Genomic DNA, 17,535 nt, shown 5'->3' on the forward strand with positions numbered 1-17,535 from the left:
AAATCTTGCCAGTTTGTACCCATTTTGTGCCCACACCTTGCCATTTCATGCTGTTAGTGCACAAGAAATTTTGTACCAATGCAATTGCAATTATAATTGATTTCTCTTGATATTTAGATATTTTAACAACTCACATGGTTGGATAATCATAAAAGGCTTGCTTCAAATCGTGCCCAGGGCTTTTTTGCATGGAGTTTGCATGGTTCTCCCTGTGCATCTAACTTTGTCAAAAAAAAAAAAAGAAAAAAGAAAAACGTGTATGTTGGCATATTGGTCACTCTAAAATGCAATGCACATGAGTGATGGTAGTGTGTCAAAAAAATATACAGCCTTTATTTTTTATCAAGCAGCCCACTCCAGTGGTAAGCAGTCAACACTTCAAGGTGCAGCACCCAATGATCCCTTTCAAACATGCTGTATTGAGGATTTTCTGACAAAACTGTGCATGGCTGGAGTCAAGTTTTTTCGGCATATTCATGCTTTATCAGGACTTATCCAGTGTTTGGCAAAGGTAACAACTGATACATATTAATTGACCAGTTGCACCATTTCTGGGATTCCAAATATGCATTAAATTAAATTACATTGTTGCGCATCCAAGTGCAGGCAGGAGGCAGGCGAGATGATTTGATGTGAATTACTGGGGAAAAGAGAAATTGAGAACTGTGGTTGATCAAGAGGAAGAAGCATTGATGAAAAACTTGCAAGATGTCAGAAGGGAACAAACAAATCCCAGCAAATGACAGGAAAGAAGTAGCAGTATAAATACAGAGCATGGGGAGTGTGGATAAAGAGCAAGCATGTATAGTGGCTATGTGGCCAGAGGAGCTGAGGAAAAAGGCCTACAGGACAAAATAACTGAACAGAGTAAAATAACCAAACATAAATGAAATTAGGACAACTCCAGCCTGCCGAAATTCTCTTCTCAAACCACCGTAGAGGACTTTATTGTCACCAAACTAACTTGAAATCCATGCAGTATTTTCAGCTCAAACATGCTGTTACCAATAAAGATGAGAAAACAATGGACTCAAATGAACTCTATTCATTTGCCATATGTAAATGTCACCGGGGGCGTGTAAATGTGACAGCTTGTTTTTTGGTTGGAAGCTTTTGTCTTGACTAAATAAGAACAATTTATATCCAGTAGAGCTAGCTAGTCTTAATTCTAATGCCATGGTGATGTGTGATGTTGTTGTGTGAATTAATGTTTGTTAGGGAAGGCACCCAATTTTGATCTAGCCCATGTATTTGTATTAGATGTTTCACTATCACTATTATTATTATTATTATTATTATTATTATTATTATTATTATTATTATTATTATTATTATTATTTTTAATATTATTATTATTATGAAGATGTACTATGAAATATCAAAGCAAATAGAAAGACTTAGTATTTTATTAAATTTTGATTGATTTAACTGAAAAGTCTACCCAGTATCTTGAATGAGGGATTGTTTGTGCCACAGCCACAAGGACAGTAAGATGAGTCCAGTGTCCAGTGCATGAAACAATACTCTCACTCTGCTGTGCTACACCCCATTCCGGGTGTGTAGCGCGAGAACAAGCCACCTTGAGCCAAACTGATAGAGTTTCCTCATGCTGCACCTTGGCTGAAAGCCATTCTGTCATGTTTCGTCTGAGCGCTTCTGCTTTTACAATAACTTCTACATTTTCTTGTCTGGACACGCTGAAGGCAGCAGCTTTGCTCTGATTAAGGCTAAACACAGACACCATCTGACAATGGTCGTGGGCGTAGATTCAGAACCAGACTACAAACAGGAATAATTCCCGAATGACTCCTAAAGTTCTTTCTTGTATTCTTCACTTTCATCAAACCGACTGGACCATCGAGCTGAGTCCTAAAATAACCTGGGTGGCTCAGAGGATTGTCTTAAGGCCATTAAAATACTACTGAGCCTGCAGGGGTCACTGGAGGCTTTGAACAGGTGGAACGGGAACACTTTTGGATGGTAATCACATTATTGTCCATAGATTATGACTAACATTATATCCCCTTGATTAACAACACGTTGGCAAAAGATTTAATGCCAGAAATGGCTGTTAATTTAAAAAATGCGAAAGACCTTTTTGTTTCGCTTTTTCTTTAAGACAAACCGTAACATGAGAGGAGTGTTGACAGCTGTAACAAGATTAGAGTAAAAGGGTGTTAAAGAGGTGGCTGGTTCTAATAAGAAGAAAATTGTTTAGAACAGCTTACTGACAGGAGATTTTTAATGATTTTCAATATCATTGAGAAACATTTATTTTAAAAATGACATTTTGAAATGTAGAATTTGAGGATAAATCACCCTATGTTACAAAATAAATCTAAAACTAAGAAAAATAAAGTCCCAGATATGTCAAATACCAAAAAAATGGTTTATTTAAAGACGTGCTTTGTTTAACGCCTTCATTTCTTTGCTTTCAATCATGAGTAATAAAATGCTAATAAGATTGTTGTCTAATCTTTTATTGAGTGTTCAAGTTTTGATTTCAAGTATATAAATTTGTATGTTTCTTCATCTAACAGTCATTGAGATTACTGAGCCTGCAGGATGTTGACCTTTCCTCTTGGCATGATTTTCTTTCTCTTGCCATCCTAAATATTTGAAGAATTACCTAACTAGAGATACTGTGTTAGAAAAAAAGTCCACATTCTTAAGAAATCAAACGAATCGGGAGCGATTTGTCTGCATATATTGGAAAAAAAGACAATCTTTTCAATGTAATTTTTCTAAAATTAAATCAGGCATAACTTGTATTTCGCTAAATATACATCATGGGATAATTCAGCTTTATATTTTAGAGTACCATCTTTAGTGGTATATATATGATTCAGAATCCATTGCTGGTGGTGAGAAAATTGGTTTATATTTCAAATATTTTTCAAAGAAACCCTTGAGAAATTTGTGGAAGGAAACACAAAATGTCTGACCCAAGTAATACAGTTTAAAGGCAAAACCTGCTAATACAGAGAAAATGTATGTAAATTTCTGTTTTTAAAAACATTAATAAATCTTTGACATATTCACTCATTTTTGTTGCACTTAGCATACAGAAATAATTTTGGTTAGTCTAACTGACATAGAACAAAAGAAGTTAAGTCTGATTTATCTTCAGACAGTGAGAACAAAAGGTATACGTGGCTTTTTATTTGATGTGTATGTGTGTAACAGCTATGTTTCAGATTTTCCGGTCTCAGTAATATTATTTTCTCACAGTTTATACTTTTTCAAATCATTTTACACCTTTTTGCATACAACTCTTTAGTTATTCTGTTTGCTGTGGGTAGGCCTGAGGCCCCTTTATTTTTTGGGCTCAAAGAGTTAATTTGAACTGAAGTTTAGCTGGTTCAAACTCAACCATCCTCCTTAAAAATATGAGCTATTGAATCTTAATCCTTGGTTGAAAAGCGAGGGCCTCTTCAGGTGGTGTATATTATTATCTTTTTTTGACAAAATAAGCTGCTTTTATTAAGAGCAGCTTTGCGAGCAACCATCTACACACTTCAGAGTCAGAACAGTTTGAGATCTGAAAGATCCTTGGCAGCTCTGTGCTCTCAGTCTTTCACTTTGTGGTTTCCCTTCATCCTGCGGAACAAAGCACCCCATCTTTGGGCCCCAATGAGACCTCCATGTGGGGACCACCTCCCTGTTCTGTCGGACTTCATCACAGCTGCCTGTGGAAGTGTTAAATTTCACCACATCTAAGATGAACTGACATCGCTCTTAAGGTTTTTGTCTGTCTTACTGTCAAATGAAAACACATGGCACTGCTGTGTAAACAGAAGACACAAAACAGAGACTGGTCCTTTTATTGGTAGAGTGAAGTCACTCATTACATCATTAATTGTGACATTTCTTTCAATCTTATTGAAAACTACTGTGTCAGACAAAAAAATAAATAAAGATTAGTTTTTCTTAAAGAAAAGAAAGCTTTCATCTGCACTTGAATGTAACATTTGTATTGTGAATAGAGTATTTTAACATCTTGAGGCTTGATACTACATCTTAATATTAACCTTAGTGATAAAGAAAAATAGGCAGAACATAATTTAATAAGTTTAAACTTCTTCCCACACAATTTTACATTTAACTTATGTACTGAAAATACTTTTTTAGCAATAATAATAATAATAATAATAATAATAATAATAATAATAGAGCTGTTGCCTTGCAGCAAGAAGGTCCTGGGTTTGATTTCAGGACCGGGGTCTTTCTACACAGAGTTTGCATGGTCTCGCTGTGCATGGGTGGGTTCTCTCTTCTTGACTGTCATTTGGTTTGTCGGCAAGGGTGGGTTCTCTTCGGGCACTCCAACTTCCTCCCACAGGCCTGTGTGTGTGCATGGTTGTGTGTCCTGTCTGTGTCTATGTTGCCCTGCGACAGACTGGCAACTGATGTACCCTGCCTCTCGCCCGGAACGTTAGCTGAAGATAGGCACCAGCACCCCTCCTGAGTCCTCGAAGGGACAAGGGTGTACAGAAAATGGATGGATGGATAATAATAATAATGTAATATCAGAAATGTTCTGATGTATTTAGAATAACTAAAACATAAACACTAAACAAACATTTGCTATTAGTGCTAAAATATCTCTAGTGTTAGGAAAGATGCAACAAAAAGATTTTTAAAAAGATCTATATAAAACTTAAACACTTTTATTTTTCACCAAGTTAAAGTATATTTTCACTGAAGCCTAACCCTTATGCATACTGCTAACCAAAATACATTTTAAAATAAATTTTTTGAAAGGTCCATTTTTGCATATGACCCACTTTCAAGAAAACTACAACAAAACATTCCCATCCAAACTGCTATCAACTTCTGGATATTGATGGAGATCTTTCCATTTTACAGAATCTCTGATTGTAGTGCCTCCAAGTGTTTGTAGGCAGCAGCAAGTTATAGAAAGTAGGCACAGTAAGATGTCTTTTTAACTGAATCACCCCTGAGGGTACATCAAATGTCAAGACACACGTCTTACATAATGCACAGACCATTGTTGTTTTGCTGTCCTTTGTGCCCTCACCAACATCACTGTCCCTACCTTCTGCACACACTGACCTATCCCCCTTCTCTTTTTTTAATTTTTATCTCCACAGTGACTCTGCCTGAAGCAGAGACGCAGCTTCTGCCCAGCTGAAGTGGAGCGGGGATGAAAGCTGAGTCACATTCTCATTAACTCGCATGGCTGCACTCTACTCCACAAAAATAAAACAGTGGATGTACAACACACACATCCACAGATGAAACAGCCACACACATAGGCCTCCACTTGCTCGAAGGCACGTCAAAAAACATTTCTCACATTAGAGCCTGATGGCCGTGCAGATCTAAAAAGAGTCCTTATAAGAAGGAAACTAAAAAGTAGCTCTGTCATTCCTTCACATGGACATCAAACCTCCTAGACGGTCATGCTGTCACCAGAGACAGTCACAGCAGCCCTGAGCACTGACAGCAGATAACTGCAACCCCTGCTATAAAAAGATCAGCTGACACAGTCTGAAAGTGCCTATAGATAAACATATGGACATCAAAACACCCAGCAAGGATATTTTTTTTTAGCTAACACTACTCTGATCCAGGGAAATACTACTCTGCTCCAGGGAATGTTCTGAAGAAACACCCACTGCTGTGGCATCCTGTGGGCGTTTCCAACATGCCTTCAAACACCATAGATTGTTCTTAAAGCGATTAGCCAAGGAAGCTGGCAGAGACAATTCATCCAATGAAAGTGTCAAAAAGCTGGATAAACCACATGGACTCTCTGTAATAATAGAGATCAATCTGTGCTGCCATCTAGAGGCCAATTACAGCACATTTAAAAAGGATTTAATTCTCTTTACAGTCTATTTCCAAAACTTTTTGAACATTTGAGTTGAGAACATTTAATTAAATTAAATTCTATTTATTTATAAAGATCCTCTTCATAGAAAACAATGACAATAATATAAGGCACTTTACATCTCAAATCTCAATCCACACTGTACACCGTTTTATAGTTCTAAAGTCATAAAAGAGCACAAAGTAATTTTATAGTATTAATCCTCAGATTAAAAAAAAGAAATCATATAACCATGAACCAATTTCCATGAAGCTTGTAAACAATAAGTCCAGTGCATCCTTGTTTGCTCTGATCACAGATCTGTGGTTTCACGCCTCTTCTGTCTTGATGGAGATCTTTGCCTTCTTCTGACGTTCCGACTTGGGTTTCTTCTTTTTTTGATGCAAATCAAACCCTCTCTTTATTTTTAGTCCCTTACACTCTCCTTCATGCCCTTCTTCGCTTTTTGGCTGCTTTAAACTTGTCATTTCTTTGAGGTTCTGAAACTTCTTGAGATCAGCACAGAATAAAACCTAAGAGAGGCAAATAAGTGGTAGCAGCAGATCCACAGTGAAAGAGATGGAAACATAGTGGATGATAATACTTACCGAATGGGCCCAACCTGCATATGGCCCCCACAGCTTTCTGAAAAAATCCCCTGCAGAGAAAAAAAATCATTAGATATTTAGTTTTTGTAGGAGGAGAACTTCAACAAAGTGTGGAAAAGCAGACCTATATCTCTGTGAACTTTTTCTGTGAGGGTCTTTTGTCTGTTATCAGAAGTGTACTTATAGTCCCGCTTAGCGATCTGCCAAACATGTGTGTCCACAGGAACAGCCTCACACTTATCCAGACACATCAGACAAACACAGTCTGCCACCTACAAAAAATACTATTATTACTTCACGTCTTAACATCTGCTCTCCAAATTAATATCAATAAAATGTAAGGATCTAACATGTTTGCATTCTGTCTTACTTTGGTGCCAACTCCAGGGAGGGTTCGGAGAGAATCACGGGCCTCCAGATACGGGACGTTTCGTAAACCAACAAGCCACTGGGGCCCATGTGTGTCCAGGATCTGCTTAGCACTCTGCTGAAGGAACCGAGCTCTGTAGCCAAAGCCCAGATCCCTGAGACGTTCCTCTACACCGCTGTCTGCCGATCACAAGAGCAGCATATATGAAATAGGAAACTGTGAAAAAGAGAAAGCTGCTGAAAAGGACATTATGAAGTACTAAATGTGGGTACATCAGACAAAATGTACCACAATAAAAGAACCAACAATAGCCTTTCATGAAAAATAAAATATGCCGTAGTTCAACAGTGGCTTGAAAAATTAGTTACACACCTTGTACTTTTACACACCACATAAACCTAATCCTAATTTCTTTTTTGGGGGAAAAAATGTTGAAATAATACAATTTTCCTTTCACTTTATACCTTGAAGTTTGTGATTAACATGAAAAAGTTCCACTCTAATAAAACAGACTTTTTTCTGTTTTATCTGCAAATTGATGTGTTTGAAAATAATATTATTTGTACGGGTGTAAAGAGACTTGGCCAATCCTGTAAAGGGCGTGCAAATCCTAATGCAAAGTTTCATGCACCTGCCATTGCGGACAGTGTCGGAAAGTCATGGTAGGAGGTTTGATCCAGCTGACAGAGAGGGCTCCCCAGAGCCTGACACAATCTCTCCACCATGCCCTGAATACGAGAGATGTGGTTGTTGGAAGTGCAAATGAAGGAAAAAAGGCATTCTGTGGGGTCCTGACGCAACATCCGCACACCTGCAGAAACACCAAACAGTACATTTTAGATCTGGTTCAATTCACTGTGAAACAGCAATATGCATACATGAACAAGCACATTAACCTGTAAAGATGTCAGAAATCCTCTTGAAGTGAGAATCTGCCGCACCCCACTCCTTGTATAGATCCCCTAGCTTCACATGCAACTGGAAGTAGTCTCTCAGCATCTCTGCTTCCACCTCAGAGTGGTGTGAGGCAGTGACAGACTCTCCCCTCAGAGAGTCTTCTGAGCTGTTTTCTCCACCAGCTCCACTCTGGTTTGTGTACACGTAGTACCAAAGAGTGTCTTCTGTTTGAGTCAGGGTCCAAACACGCCCCCCTATGACTCCAGTCCAGTGCCCCTCTGCAGTTTCTCTCCAGCTGTGAATTAATTAAATGATGCTTAAATGGAAAAACACAGGAATACGCACAACTTCCAGTTTATTTAATACACAGGTGTCAAACTCCAGTCCTCAAGGGCCGGTGTCCGGCAGTTTTTAGATGTGACGTACAAAACACTAGAATGAAATGTAATTGCCTCCTCCTTGTGCAGATCACTTCTCCAGAGCCTTGCTAATGACCTAATTATTCTATTCAGGTGTGGTGCAGCAGAGGCACATCTAAAAGTTGCAGGACAGCGGCCCTCGAGGACTGGAGTTTGACACCACTGAATACTATGATTTATCTGTAAACACTCACCGGAAAGTTTGTCCACAAGCAAGGGTGAGCTCCAGTCGCAACTCCGACTTCGCGCATGGCAAAGATCGCCACAATTTGGCCCCTGAAGACAACACCGCATGTCTGGCCATACTTGTTTGGAGCTAAAAGGTGCCTTTACTGATTGATAAACGATCTGTAGTAAAAACGCATTGATTTGTCGGCATACAACCTGCAGAGAAATGAATAGCGACTGTACACATAGTTATATGGTGGATTCACTCTTTACCCGTCAACCGGCAAAATCTCCGGGTGACTAGTTTTGAGGGAGGAGTTTCTATCCTAGATAGAGGTGGAAGCAGGTGGGAGATGGTCTCACCCTAAATATTTGAAGATCACACACCGATTAGGCCAGAAGATAAAAGGCACACAATTACCACCAGTTGATTTAATAGTTATTTGTTTCCTCTTTTGCTGCCACAGCCCTGCTGTGACATGTACTCCCATAGATCTCTCAAAGTTGGAAGTGATATATGGCACTAAAATGTCAGCAGCAGTCTTCAGCAGCAAAACTATGAGGTTATCTACAGTCAGTAATTGAACAAAGTGAATATGATGAACTTTATGAATTCTGGGCTCAGGAGGTGCACAAATATTTTGCATGCAGTTTGGACCAGATTTTCACAGCCCTAAATTTGCTTAGATTGAGTACCGGTTTCCTCGCCGGCTGATAAATGGAGCGGAGCCAGCTGAAGGAGCCGTCAAAACTTTCACAGAGTTAACACAGAAAATGACGGTCAGAAAATAAGTTACTCTGCGATGGAAATATTCACACATGTAAAAAAAAAATACAATAAAAAAGAGCGCTTTTTGTTTTTAAAATGATCTCTCACGTAATAAAATTTGATTATGTTAAAATTTCTGCTAAATAGAGACTGAACTATCAATCTGATGCAACGTTACTCTAATTCTGGAAGTCCCTCCCTCGCTGATGTCAATAAACAGCTGATTGGTTAATAGGCTTACACTGTAAGCAAAGATCATTTACAATTGGTCAATTCCATGTGTGGGGTTTGTGTCCTATTGGCTAATAATTTTCTAGCGTAATATTTTTGGTTTGCCTTAGACAGGAAGTCTCTCTTTCGCTCTTTCTCTGAGGAGACGGACAGTGTGCGGCAGCGTTGTATCTGTGGTGGTTCCGGTTTCTAAAGTGGACTCATGGCTGATACTTTGACACTTTTCACCTCGATTGGGCTCAGCGAGCAGAAGGCGAAGGAGACACTGAAAAATGAAACTTTGAGTTTGGCACTAAAGGAGGGGATTATTCAGGTAGTAGCTCACTGGTGCAGCTGGGATATTTCGCTGCTCCGCATATTGACTCATTTTGAAACTTGCTAAGCAATAAACATCAAGCTTAAATACCACTTTCGCTTTAAATTTTCTATAGTTAAGCTTATATTTTCCACATTATTTAATTTGGATTGAGTCCTTTCTCTTATTTCGACTGCTATTTTTAACTGTAACAGAGCTGGAGAAAAGGAAACAAATTTGATAAAAAAATTTTAAAACTGTTTTTGACAGGCTCAGCGTGTCAATGGGGCATCTGGAGTGGACAAAGCCATGGGCACTTTGCTGTACAGTATGGCCTCTCGTCTTAAAGACAACAAACGCCTGGTATTTCTGTCAGACTGCATCGCTCAGAGGAAAATCTGTACAGAACTACAGCTGGCAGGTAATTTCTTACAACATTTGATATGTACGATGAAAACAGAACTTAATAATAAACCTTAGGTTGATGTTGACTGCTTTCTCACGTTATCTATATTTTTGCAGCTGCTTTAGACTTTGTCAAAAGTCATCCTGAGGATCCAATCAGTCAGAAGGAATTTGATGAAGCATGTGGTGTAGGTGTGGTCATAACACCAGAGCAGATTGAGGATGCAGTAAGTGCATAGTCTCCCACTGCTCTGAAGCAAAATGCCTCACATATGCAGTCATGCACTCTTAGCATTTTTGACATATTATCACATTACGTTACACCCAACACAAACCATTGCCTAGAAGCGGAAGTAAAAAAATATTTTCAAAGGTTTTTACAAATAAACACTTGAAATTTGTAGTGTGTATTTGTGTTGAGCCTCATTTACCAGTGCTTCTAAATACATTCACAGGATCAATTACCTCAAAGAGTCATTTAATTAGCATTTTTGCAGCATTACCAAAACCCTAAACATGCAGCCAGAGAGTTACTAAAAGAATTTTAGTGATTTAAATCAAGTAGTCCTGATTGTCTGGACAAGAAAAATAAAACAAAAAAATAAATTAATTACCACAATATAGTTTAGAAATTACCATTCCAGTTTTTAAGATAGCATTTAGAAACTAAAATTAAACACACAATTCTCAGAAGCATAGTCTGTACATGATGTAAGCTAATAAAAAATGCACATCCTTACCTATCAATATAATAGCAATCTCTGGACCGTCTCATAAAATCAATTAAATTATATTGGCAACACATGCTGTTTACAGGCCACATTTATTGTGCTATTGACTTCCAAAGCCTGCCGTTGTCATTTCCTGTTCCTCAATAGATTATTGTAATAGTTTTATTGCATTTATTAGAATGTCCTAGTTAAAGTCCAACTGATAATCTGTGGTAGGAAATGTAATGCTTAGATACTTTCCATCCAGCCTCACTGAGCCCGAGCTGATTCACAAAGAGAAATGGTCTAAAACTTTAATATTTTTACTTGCAAATACATTTGATAACTGTCTCAATACTTCCACTTTAGATTTACACAGTAAACAATTTACAAACACAGTAGTTTGAGTTGGTTGATCACATAAACTCTCACTAAATGCACTATAATTTGTGATTGTATGAAAAACACGGGGAGGTATGCATTACTATTGTAAAATGGTATAAACCTCTCACAATGTGCACCAGCCATGGTGTGTTGAGTGACAGTGGATGTTGATGTTGTGCAGGTTGAGTCTGTCATCAAGAAGCACAAGGAGCAGCTGCTAATGGAGAGGTATCGCTTCAACATGGGATTGCTAATGGGTATGATCTCACATTTGGTTAAATATTATCACAGCCAATTTCAGCAGAACAGACAGACGGAATGTCTTTTTATTTGTTGCAGGAGAAGCACGCTCAGCTCTAAAGTGGGCCGACGGGAAGGTGATCAAAAACGAGGTGGATGTGCAGGTATACATGGAGGAGGAGTGAGTTTGCTTTAATTAAATACGTACAGGTGACGTTACACATTACCTCTGGTTTTAAAGGTTCTGCACCTTCTCGGACCCAAGACGGAGGCGGATCTAGAGAAGAAACCCAAGGTAAGACAGCTATTACATATGTGAGGGAAAGTTTAAACTGCTCTCATCTGAGCTGCTTCCTGTTATGTTTTCTGGCTCTTTGTAACCGCTACATTCTTCATGCTTTGTTATGCAGCCACAGAAAGCAAAGGTGGCAGAGAATGACGTGAAGGCGAAGAAAGAGGAGGGGACATTGGATGGTGAGCTGCAGCAAAGCAGACAAAAGTGCATTGAACAGTTTTTTATTTGAACTTGTGGTTTTTTTGTTTGTTTGTTTATTTATTAAGGTGATGGAAATTTTGTGGAAGGAAGATCTCTAATGGAGCAGCTCAGAGGAGAAGCACTGAAGTTTCATAAACCAGGTGAGAAGAAAACTCTTAGCATTTAGATGAAGTAGCATCTTTTTGTCTATTGCTGTTCTTGTTGTCAACATTAGCATTAGCATGTCTCTGTATGACTATGACTGTATTATTGTACTGTAGTAGTCTGGACACATTGCAACACAGTAAACTGCACCATATTGAGATTGAATAAACTATTTTATGTTCTCTGATAATAATTGATCATCTGCACAGAAAAGTCACATCTTTCACATTCACAGATTATATTTCTTAGAAACCAGTTAAATCTCTCTGATGCATTAAGGTATTTTCTGCATATTGGTAACATTAACCAATGTAACACAGGGTAATTTAATTATAGTTTGACCTTTTACTTTTGTTGTTTTCAGGAGAAAACTACAAAACCGAGGGTTATGTTGTGACTCCAAAAACAATGGATCTCCTTCAGAAACATATTGAGTTCACAGGTGGACAGGTATGGACTCTAAGAAAGTTAAAATATCAACATAAAATGAAAAGTCTTCATATTAAATGATCTGAGTGACTGATCTTTGCCTGCTTTTACTGCTTCAGATCCGTACCCGTTTTCCACCTGAGCCCAACGGTATTCTTCATATTGGACATGCTAAAGCCATTAATTTCAACTTTGGTTACGCCAAGGTACATTTGCCTAATTTAAAATCCGTTTGCTATTTTCTGTGAAGAAGTTTTCTCTGAATCTGAACTCTTTCTGCAGGCAAACAATGGGATTTGTTTCCTAAGGTATGATGACACCAATCCTGAGAAGGAGGAGGAGAAGTACTTCACTGCCATCAAGGACATGGTGGAATGGCTGGGTGGGTTTAAATGATGTTTTATCTGATTGTAGTGTAAACATGATGCATGTATCAGAATTCCTCCACCATTCTAAAAAGTCTGAGATGTGATTTAAGTATTCTCCGGGTCTAAATAAATATGATTAAAAAAAATCAGTGTATGGAAAAACTTTACACTTTATTCCCGATCTTGTTGCAACTCTTTGTTGTGTCAACACTTCCTTTCATGCTTGTTTGTAGGTCTTGCTTCTTTGCCTTTCTTCCTGTTAATCACTCCATGATTTTTTTCATGTTCCATACTTAAAGCCCTGACCACAGTGATCTTTGTATTTTGTATTTTTTAATTGCTAACAGTGACTCAGACCATGCGTAGTTGAGATCTGGAAAAGCAGGAGATTTTTAAATGACTTTTATGTGCGATCCTTGTATTATAAACCGGCTCCTAATCAGTGCAGCTGTACCTCACAGGTTACACACCGTACGATGTCACACACGCGTCAGACAACTTCCAGAAACTCTATGACCTCGCCATTGATCTGATCCGCAGGTAAGCGGGGGTCGAGTAAATACGTAGGGAGTGTACTTTGACGGACAGCTGGATTTCTGATCATTCTGTCTGTCATCAGGGGCCATGCGTATGTGTGCCATCAGAAGGGTGAGGAGCTGAAAGGCCACAACGTTCCTCCGTCTCCATGGAGGGATCGACCTGTTGAAGAGTCTCTGGTGTTGTTTGAGAGAATGAAGAAGGGCATGTTCGCCGAGGGAGAGGCCACGCTCCGGATGAAGATGGTCATGGAGGATGGGAAGATGGATCCTGTGGCTTATCGAATCAAGTACACGCCTCATCACCGAACAGGAGACGAATGGTAAGGAAACACGTTTTAGTTTTTATTTCTTTAACTTAGTTTCAATCATTAACTTTTTGGTATATCTTCCTTTTCAGGTGTATTTACCCTACCTATGACTACACACACTGCCTGTGTGACTCTATTGAAAACATCACCCATTCTCTGTGTACCAAAGAGTTTCAAGCCAGGTATATCAAGATGTTCAATCTGTATGTAACTGCTCTTGGCTTTGGTTTGAAGGCATCGGTTTGATCAAGTTTTTCTGCTTTTTGCTAAACGTTTTCAGGCGTTCCTCGTATTACTGGTTGTGTAACGCTCTGGATTTGTACTGCCCCGTTCAGTGGGAATATGGCCGCTTGAACCTCACCTACACCGTTGTGTCGAAGAGGAAAATTATCAAACTTGTTGAGACTGGCGTGGTCAGGTGACAAAACAAGTCTTTATTTATGTTAAGATTAAATTTATGTGGTTTTTTTCACTCTGGTTCTTACCAAGCCCTTTAGGGAAAACAAAGGGATTTTTTTCCTTGGCGTACTTTCGCAATACATTCGCTCATACACCTAGGGATTTTTTTTGTGTATAGTCACAGGGATAAAAACAATATCAGTTAAAATTGAAAACTTATTGTGAAAGAAGGCAAGGCAAGTTTTTATTAAAAATAAAATCTGCATGACTTACAGATATTTAATAAAATATTTTGCAGAAAAGAGAAGCTTTTATAAAAGTTGTCTTTGAACAAAAGACAAAATAGTAGATGGATTCTAACACCACCTGCCTTTAGAAAATCAGTTGGTCTTCTTTTCTGAAAGTTACAAAAATATACTCTTCATTATTTAGGATGTGCTGTACATAACAAAATGTCAACAGACACTCTTCTCAATAAAAAATCTGCCGAGTATTTAATTTGTTGAATTATTTAAGACTCGAGGTTTTTGTTATTGAAAGTTATGAGTATAAATCATGTCAAACTATTATATTCTGGATAATATAGCAAACACCGCATTACACTAAAAGGCTTGTTTGATTTTTGTTCCACATACACCTTGTTGATCTTATTTTTTTTGTCCTTATGCAGAGACTGGGACGACCCCAGACTCTTCACTCTGACTGCTTTGAGGAGAAGAGGTTTCCCCCCTGAGGCCATCAATAACTTCTGTGCACGTGTATGTAGAGTGGAGGGATTTTGATCTGCTGCACAGAACAACAATGATTTAAATGTAAAGGAATATGTTGTTGTGTAATTGTAACTGCCTCTGTTTCAGGTTGGTGTAACCGTTTCCCAGACAACGACAGAACCTCATCTGCTGGAGTCGTGTGTGAGAGACGTCCTGAATGACACCGCTCCTCGTGCTATGGCAGTGCTGGAACCCCTCAAGGTCACCATAACAAACCTCCCCAAAGACACAAAGGTTTGTTAAATTACTTTCAAATAAAGAATACATGTGATAAAGATTTGTATATTATTAAGTTTAAACTCACTGCGATGGACTCGCCACCTGTCCAGGGTGCTCACCGCCTCTCGCCCGAAATGTTCGCTAGAGGTGGGCACAGCACCCCTCCTGATCCCACTAGGGATAAGGGTGTCAGAAAATGGATGGATGGATGGATGGAGGTTTAACCTCATTAAGTAATCAGACTGCTGTTGTCTTCACTCACAGATGGATGTTAGGGTACCAAACTTTCCTGCCAATGAGGCCAAAGGCGCCCACACCATTCCATTTACATGCACAATATTCATCGAACAGAGCGACTTCAGAGAGGTTAGAAAGATGATAAACAAAAAGCTCCAACAATATTTTTGTGGAAGTCTTTCATTGTGGACTTATTGATTTTTTTAAAATTTTTTGCAGGTAATGGAGAAAGGTTACAAGCGTCTGACTCCAGAACAGCCGGTTGGCTTGAGACATGCTGGGTATGTCATCTCTGTCCAGAAAGTCATCAAGGTAAATGTCCAAGTTATTTCATTTAATATCTCTGTAATACAATAAATTCAAGAAACATTGAGTCAAAACCATTTTTAGGGAGTTAAATTTGAAAGAATGAGGTGAATCCATTTATGATAAACCAGCCGCAGGGTGCTGCTGGGACCATGGTGCCTCAGGTACATATTTAAACTGCATTAGTGCATGTTTTTCAATGCATTTCTTTAAGATATCTTTACCTGTGTTATAAATCACGTGGAATAATTAGACTTAAGGCACAATGAGTCTCAATTAAGTATGCATTAATTTTACCATGAAATAATTAAGTGTAAAATTAAAAAGTAGATATAAGCAAATATATCTGCACATATTTCAGATTTTTTTTACCAGTATTTTTAGCTTCCTAGGTTGTTCAGTGTGAACATTAGTTTTGGATAAACTGTTAAATCACCACATTGCAATAAAGTTATTACTCAGTAAGTCATCCGATTCCTCTCTGCTTCTCAGGACGCTCAGGGTAAAGTGGTGGAGCTGGAAGTGACGTGCTGCAGCTCAGAGACTGCAGAGAAACCAAAGGCTTTCATCCACTGGGTCAGCCAGCCGCTGGTGTGTGAAGTGCGTCTCTATGAAAGACTGTAAGTCAGAAACGACGACTGCCATCCACAACTAACAACCTGTGATTAAAAACTCGACTAAGTGAGAAGTCTCGCCCGCTTTGTAGCTTCCTGCACAAGCACCCAGAGGATCCGTCGGAAGTGCCAGGTGGCTTCCTGAGTGACATCAACCCTGTAAGTCTTTGGCAAGACTTAAAAATGTATCTTCATCATTCAGTGGTCAAGGTTTGATTCAGGAAATGCACTGGGCACTTTTTAGATTTATTCCAAACCATGTATAATTGTCTTTCTGCTTCACAAATATGCTACTTTGCGTTGGTCTTTCACATAAAATCCTACTGAAATTCAGTAAATGTTTTGCATGTGATAAGACGATATTTGTAGTAGTTCAAGGGATATGAATACTTGTACAAGTTTCAGATGGTTTACTGTTTTATCATCTCTTATTGTCTTCTCCAGAATTCCCTGGAGGTGGTCAGCAGTGCCTTAGTGGATACCTCAGTGAAGGATGCAAAAGTTTTGGATAAATTCCAGTTTGAGAGAGTTGGTTACTTCTCTCTGGACCCCGACAGCTCAGCTGATAAGGTAATGCTTTATTTTTATCGCTAGCAGCTAATTATAAATATCTTTTAGATCTATATTTAACACATACACACTCTAGTGGTAAGACATGCTGTAATGTGGTTTTTCTTTCTATTTCAGCTTGTTTTTAACAGAACTGTCACACTCAAAGAAGACCCAGGAAAGATCTGATTGATTAATAAAAAGAAGCTGTACTTATTCCCAGAACCTTCAGATACTCGACCACTGTGTTTGTATCACTTATGTTGAAACTTCAGCAAAGATACAGACAGATCTGTTTTAAATTATATGCCTTTTCTTGTTGCTTGAAACATTTCTAATCAGCTCTTGATATTTGAAATGTGACTGGCTCGTAAGGAAAGCAGCAAACTCTGAGGCTGCTCTTTGGTCTGTCTTACGGCTTTACCAGTCAGTGTTAAGAGCCCCTTCAAGATTTATGTGTCCTATTTTTGCTGCAGCAGTGACTACCTGTTATGTGGGTACCTGTAAGCAGCTTTGATGGAAAAAAAAGGACTTCCTGAGGAAATTTTATTATGACTGGTGTTTTAAAGGGATGCTCTCAAATGCCATATTTGATTTTTTCTAACTGAGGTGGTACCACCCCATCTTGTGGTTTTTAAGACTCACAGGGGTCCTTTGTACAGCAAAAAATAAAATTAATATGATAAAACTGTCTGCGTTTATGATATAGTGAGCATGTTTCCATATCCATGTAAATGGCCAGTAATGCACTGATGGTACTTCAATATTTATACTTACCAAAATATTGCTCAATGGTTTATGAACCAAATGTTAATGAAAAAGTGG

General features: G+C 38.5%; 2 protein-coding genes across 2 annotated transcripts; one reads left to right on the plus strand and one right to left on the minus strand.

Annotated features, from left to right (window-relative positions):
- Nucleotides 1-5,899: 5,899 nt before the first annotated feature.
- ogg1 (8-oxoguanine DNA glycosylase) lies at nucleotides 5,900-8,631 on the minus strand. The gene is made up of 7 exons (XM_044114963.1): nucleotides 8,325-8,631; nucleotides 7,711-8,006; nucleotides 7,446-7,625; nucleotides 6,815-6,993; nucleotides 6,569-6,716; nucleotides 6,445-6,494; nucleotides 5,900-6,369 (listed from the first exon to the last, which is right to left on the minus strand). The coding sequence occupies exons 1-7, from the start codon at nucleotides 8,432-8,434 to the stop codon at nucleotides 6,166-6,168; spliced, it is 1,167 nt and encodes a 388-aa protein (XP_043970898.1). The 5' UTR covers nucleotides 8,435-8,631; the 3' UTR covers nucleotides 5,900-6,165.
- A 778-nt stretch (nucleotides 8,632-9,409) lies between these two features.
- On the plus strand, nucleotides 9,410-17,401 carry qars1 (glutaminyl-tRNA synthetase 1). The gene is made up of 23 exons (XM_044114978.1): nucleotides 9,410-9,611; nucleotides 9,864-10,014; nucleotides 10,116-10,225; nucleotides 11,274-11,349; nucleotides 11,432-11,496; nucleotides 11,574-11,627; nucleotides 11,743-11,806; nucleotides 11,894-11,968; nucleotides 12,337-12,422; nucleotides 12,521-12,607; nucleotides 12,684-12,783; nucleotides 13,231-13,309; nucleotides 13,389-13,628; nucleotides 13,706-13,798; nucleotides 13,897-14,034; nucleotides 14,686-14,773; nucleotides 14,873-15,019; nucleotides 15,269-15,370; nucleotides 15,461-15,553; nucleotides 16,040-16,167; nucleotides 16,254-16,320; nucleotides 16,606-16,731; nucleotides 16,849-17,401. The coding sequence occupies exons 1-23, from the start codon at nucleotides 9,501-9,503 to the stop codon at nucleotides 16,897-16,899; spliced, it is 2,331 nt and encodes a 776-aa protein (XP_043970913.1). The 5' UTR covers nucleotides 9,410-9,500; the 3' UTR covers nucleotides 16,900-17,401.
- Nucleotides 17,402-17,535: the final 134 nt, after the last annotated feature.

Source organism: Gambusia affinis, linkage group LG01, assembly GCF_019740435.1.
Source record: "Gambusia affinis linkage group LG01, SWU_Gaff_1.0, whole genome shotgun sequence".
Lineage (NCBI taxonomy): Eukaryota > Metazoa > Chordata > Actinopteri > Cyprinodontiformes > Poeciliidae > Gambusia > Gambusia affinis.

Bases quoted from the DNA above. Each gene is read 5' to 3' on its own strand.
- qars1 (XM_044114978.1), top strand. From the start codon at position 9,501: ATGGCTGATACTTTGACACTTTTCACCTCGATTGGGCTCAGCGAGCAG. The intron at 13,629-13,705 runs GTAAGGAAACAC...CTTCCTTTTCAG, and splicing joins CACCGAACAGGAGACGAATG to GTGTATTTACCCTACCTATG. The intron at 15,554-16,039 runs GTAAATGTCCAA...TCTGCTTCTCAG, and splicing joins CTGTCCAGAAAGTCATCAAG to GACGCTCAGGGTAAAGTGGT.
- ogg1 (XM_044114963.1), bottom strand. From the start codon at position 8,434: ATGGCCAGACATGCGGTGTTGTCTTCAGGGGCCAAATTGTGGCGATCT. The intron at 8,007-8,324 runs GTGAGTGTTTAC...ATTAATTCACAG, and splicing joins GCTTGTGGACAAACTTTCCG to CTGGAGAGAAACTGCAGAGG. The intron at 6,994-7,445 runs GTGCATGAAACT...TGTGATCGGCAG, and splicing joins GACACTGTCCGCAATGGCAG to ACAGCGGTGTAGAGGAACGT.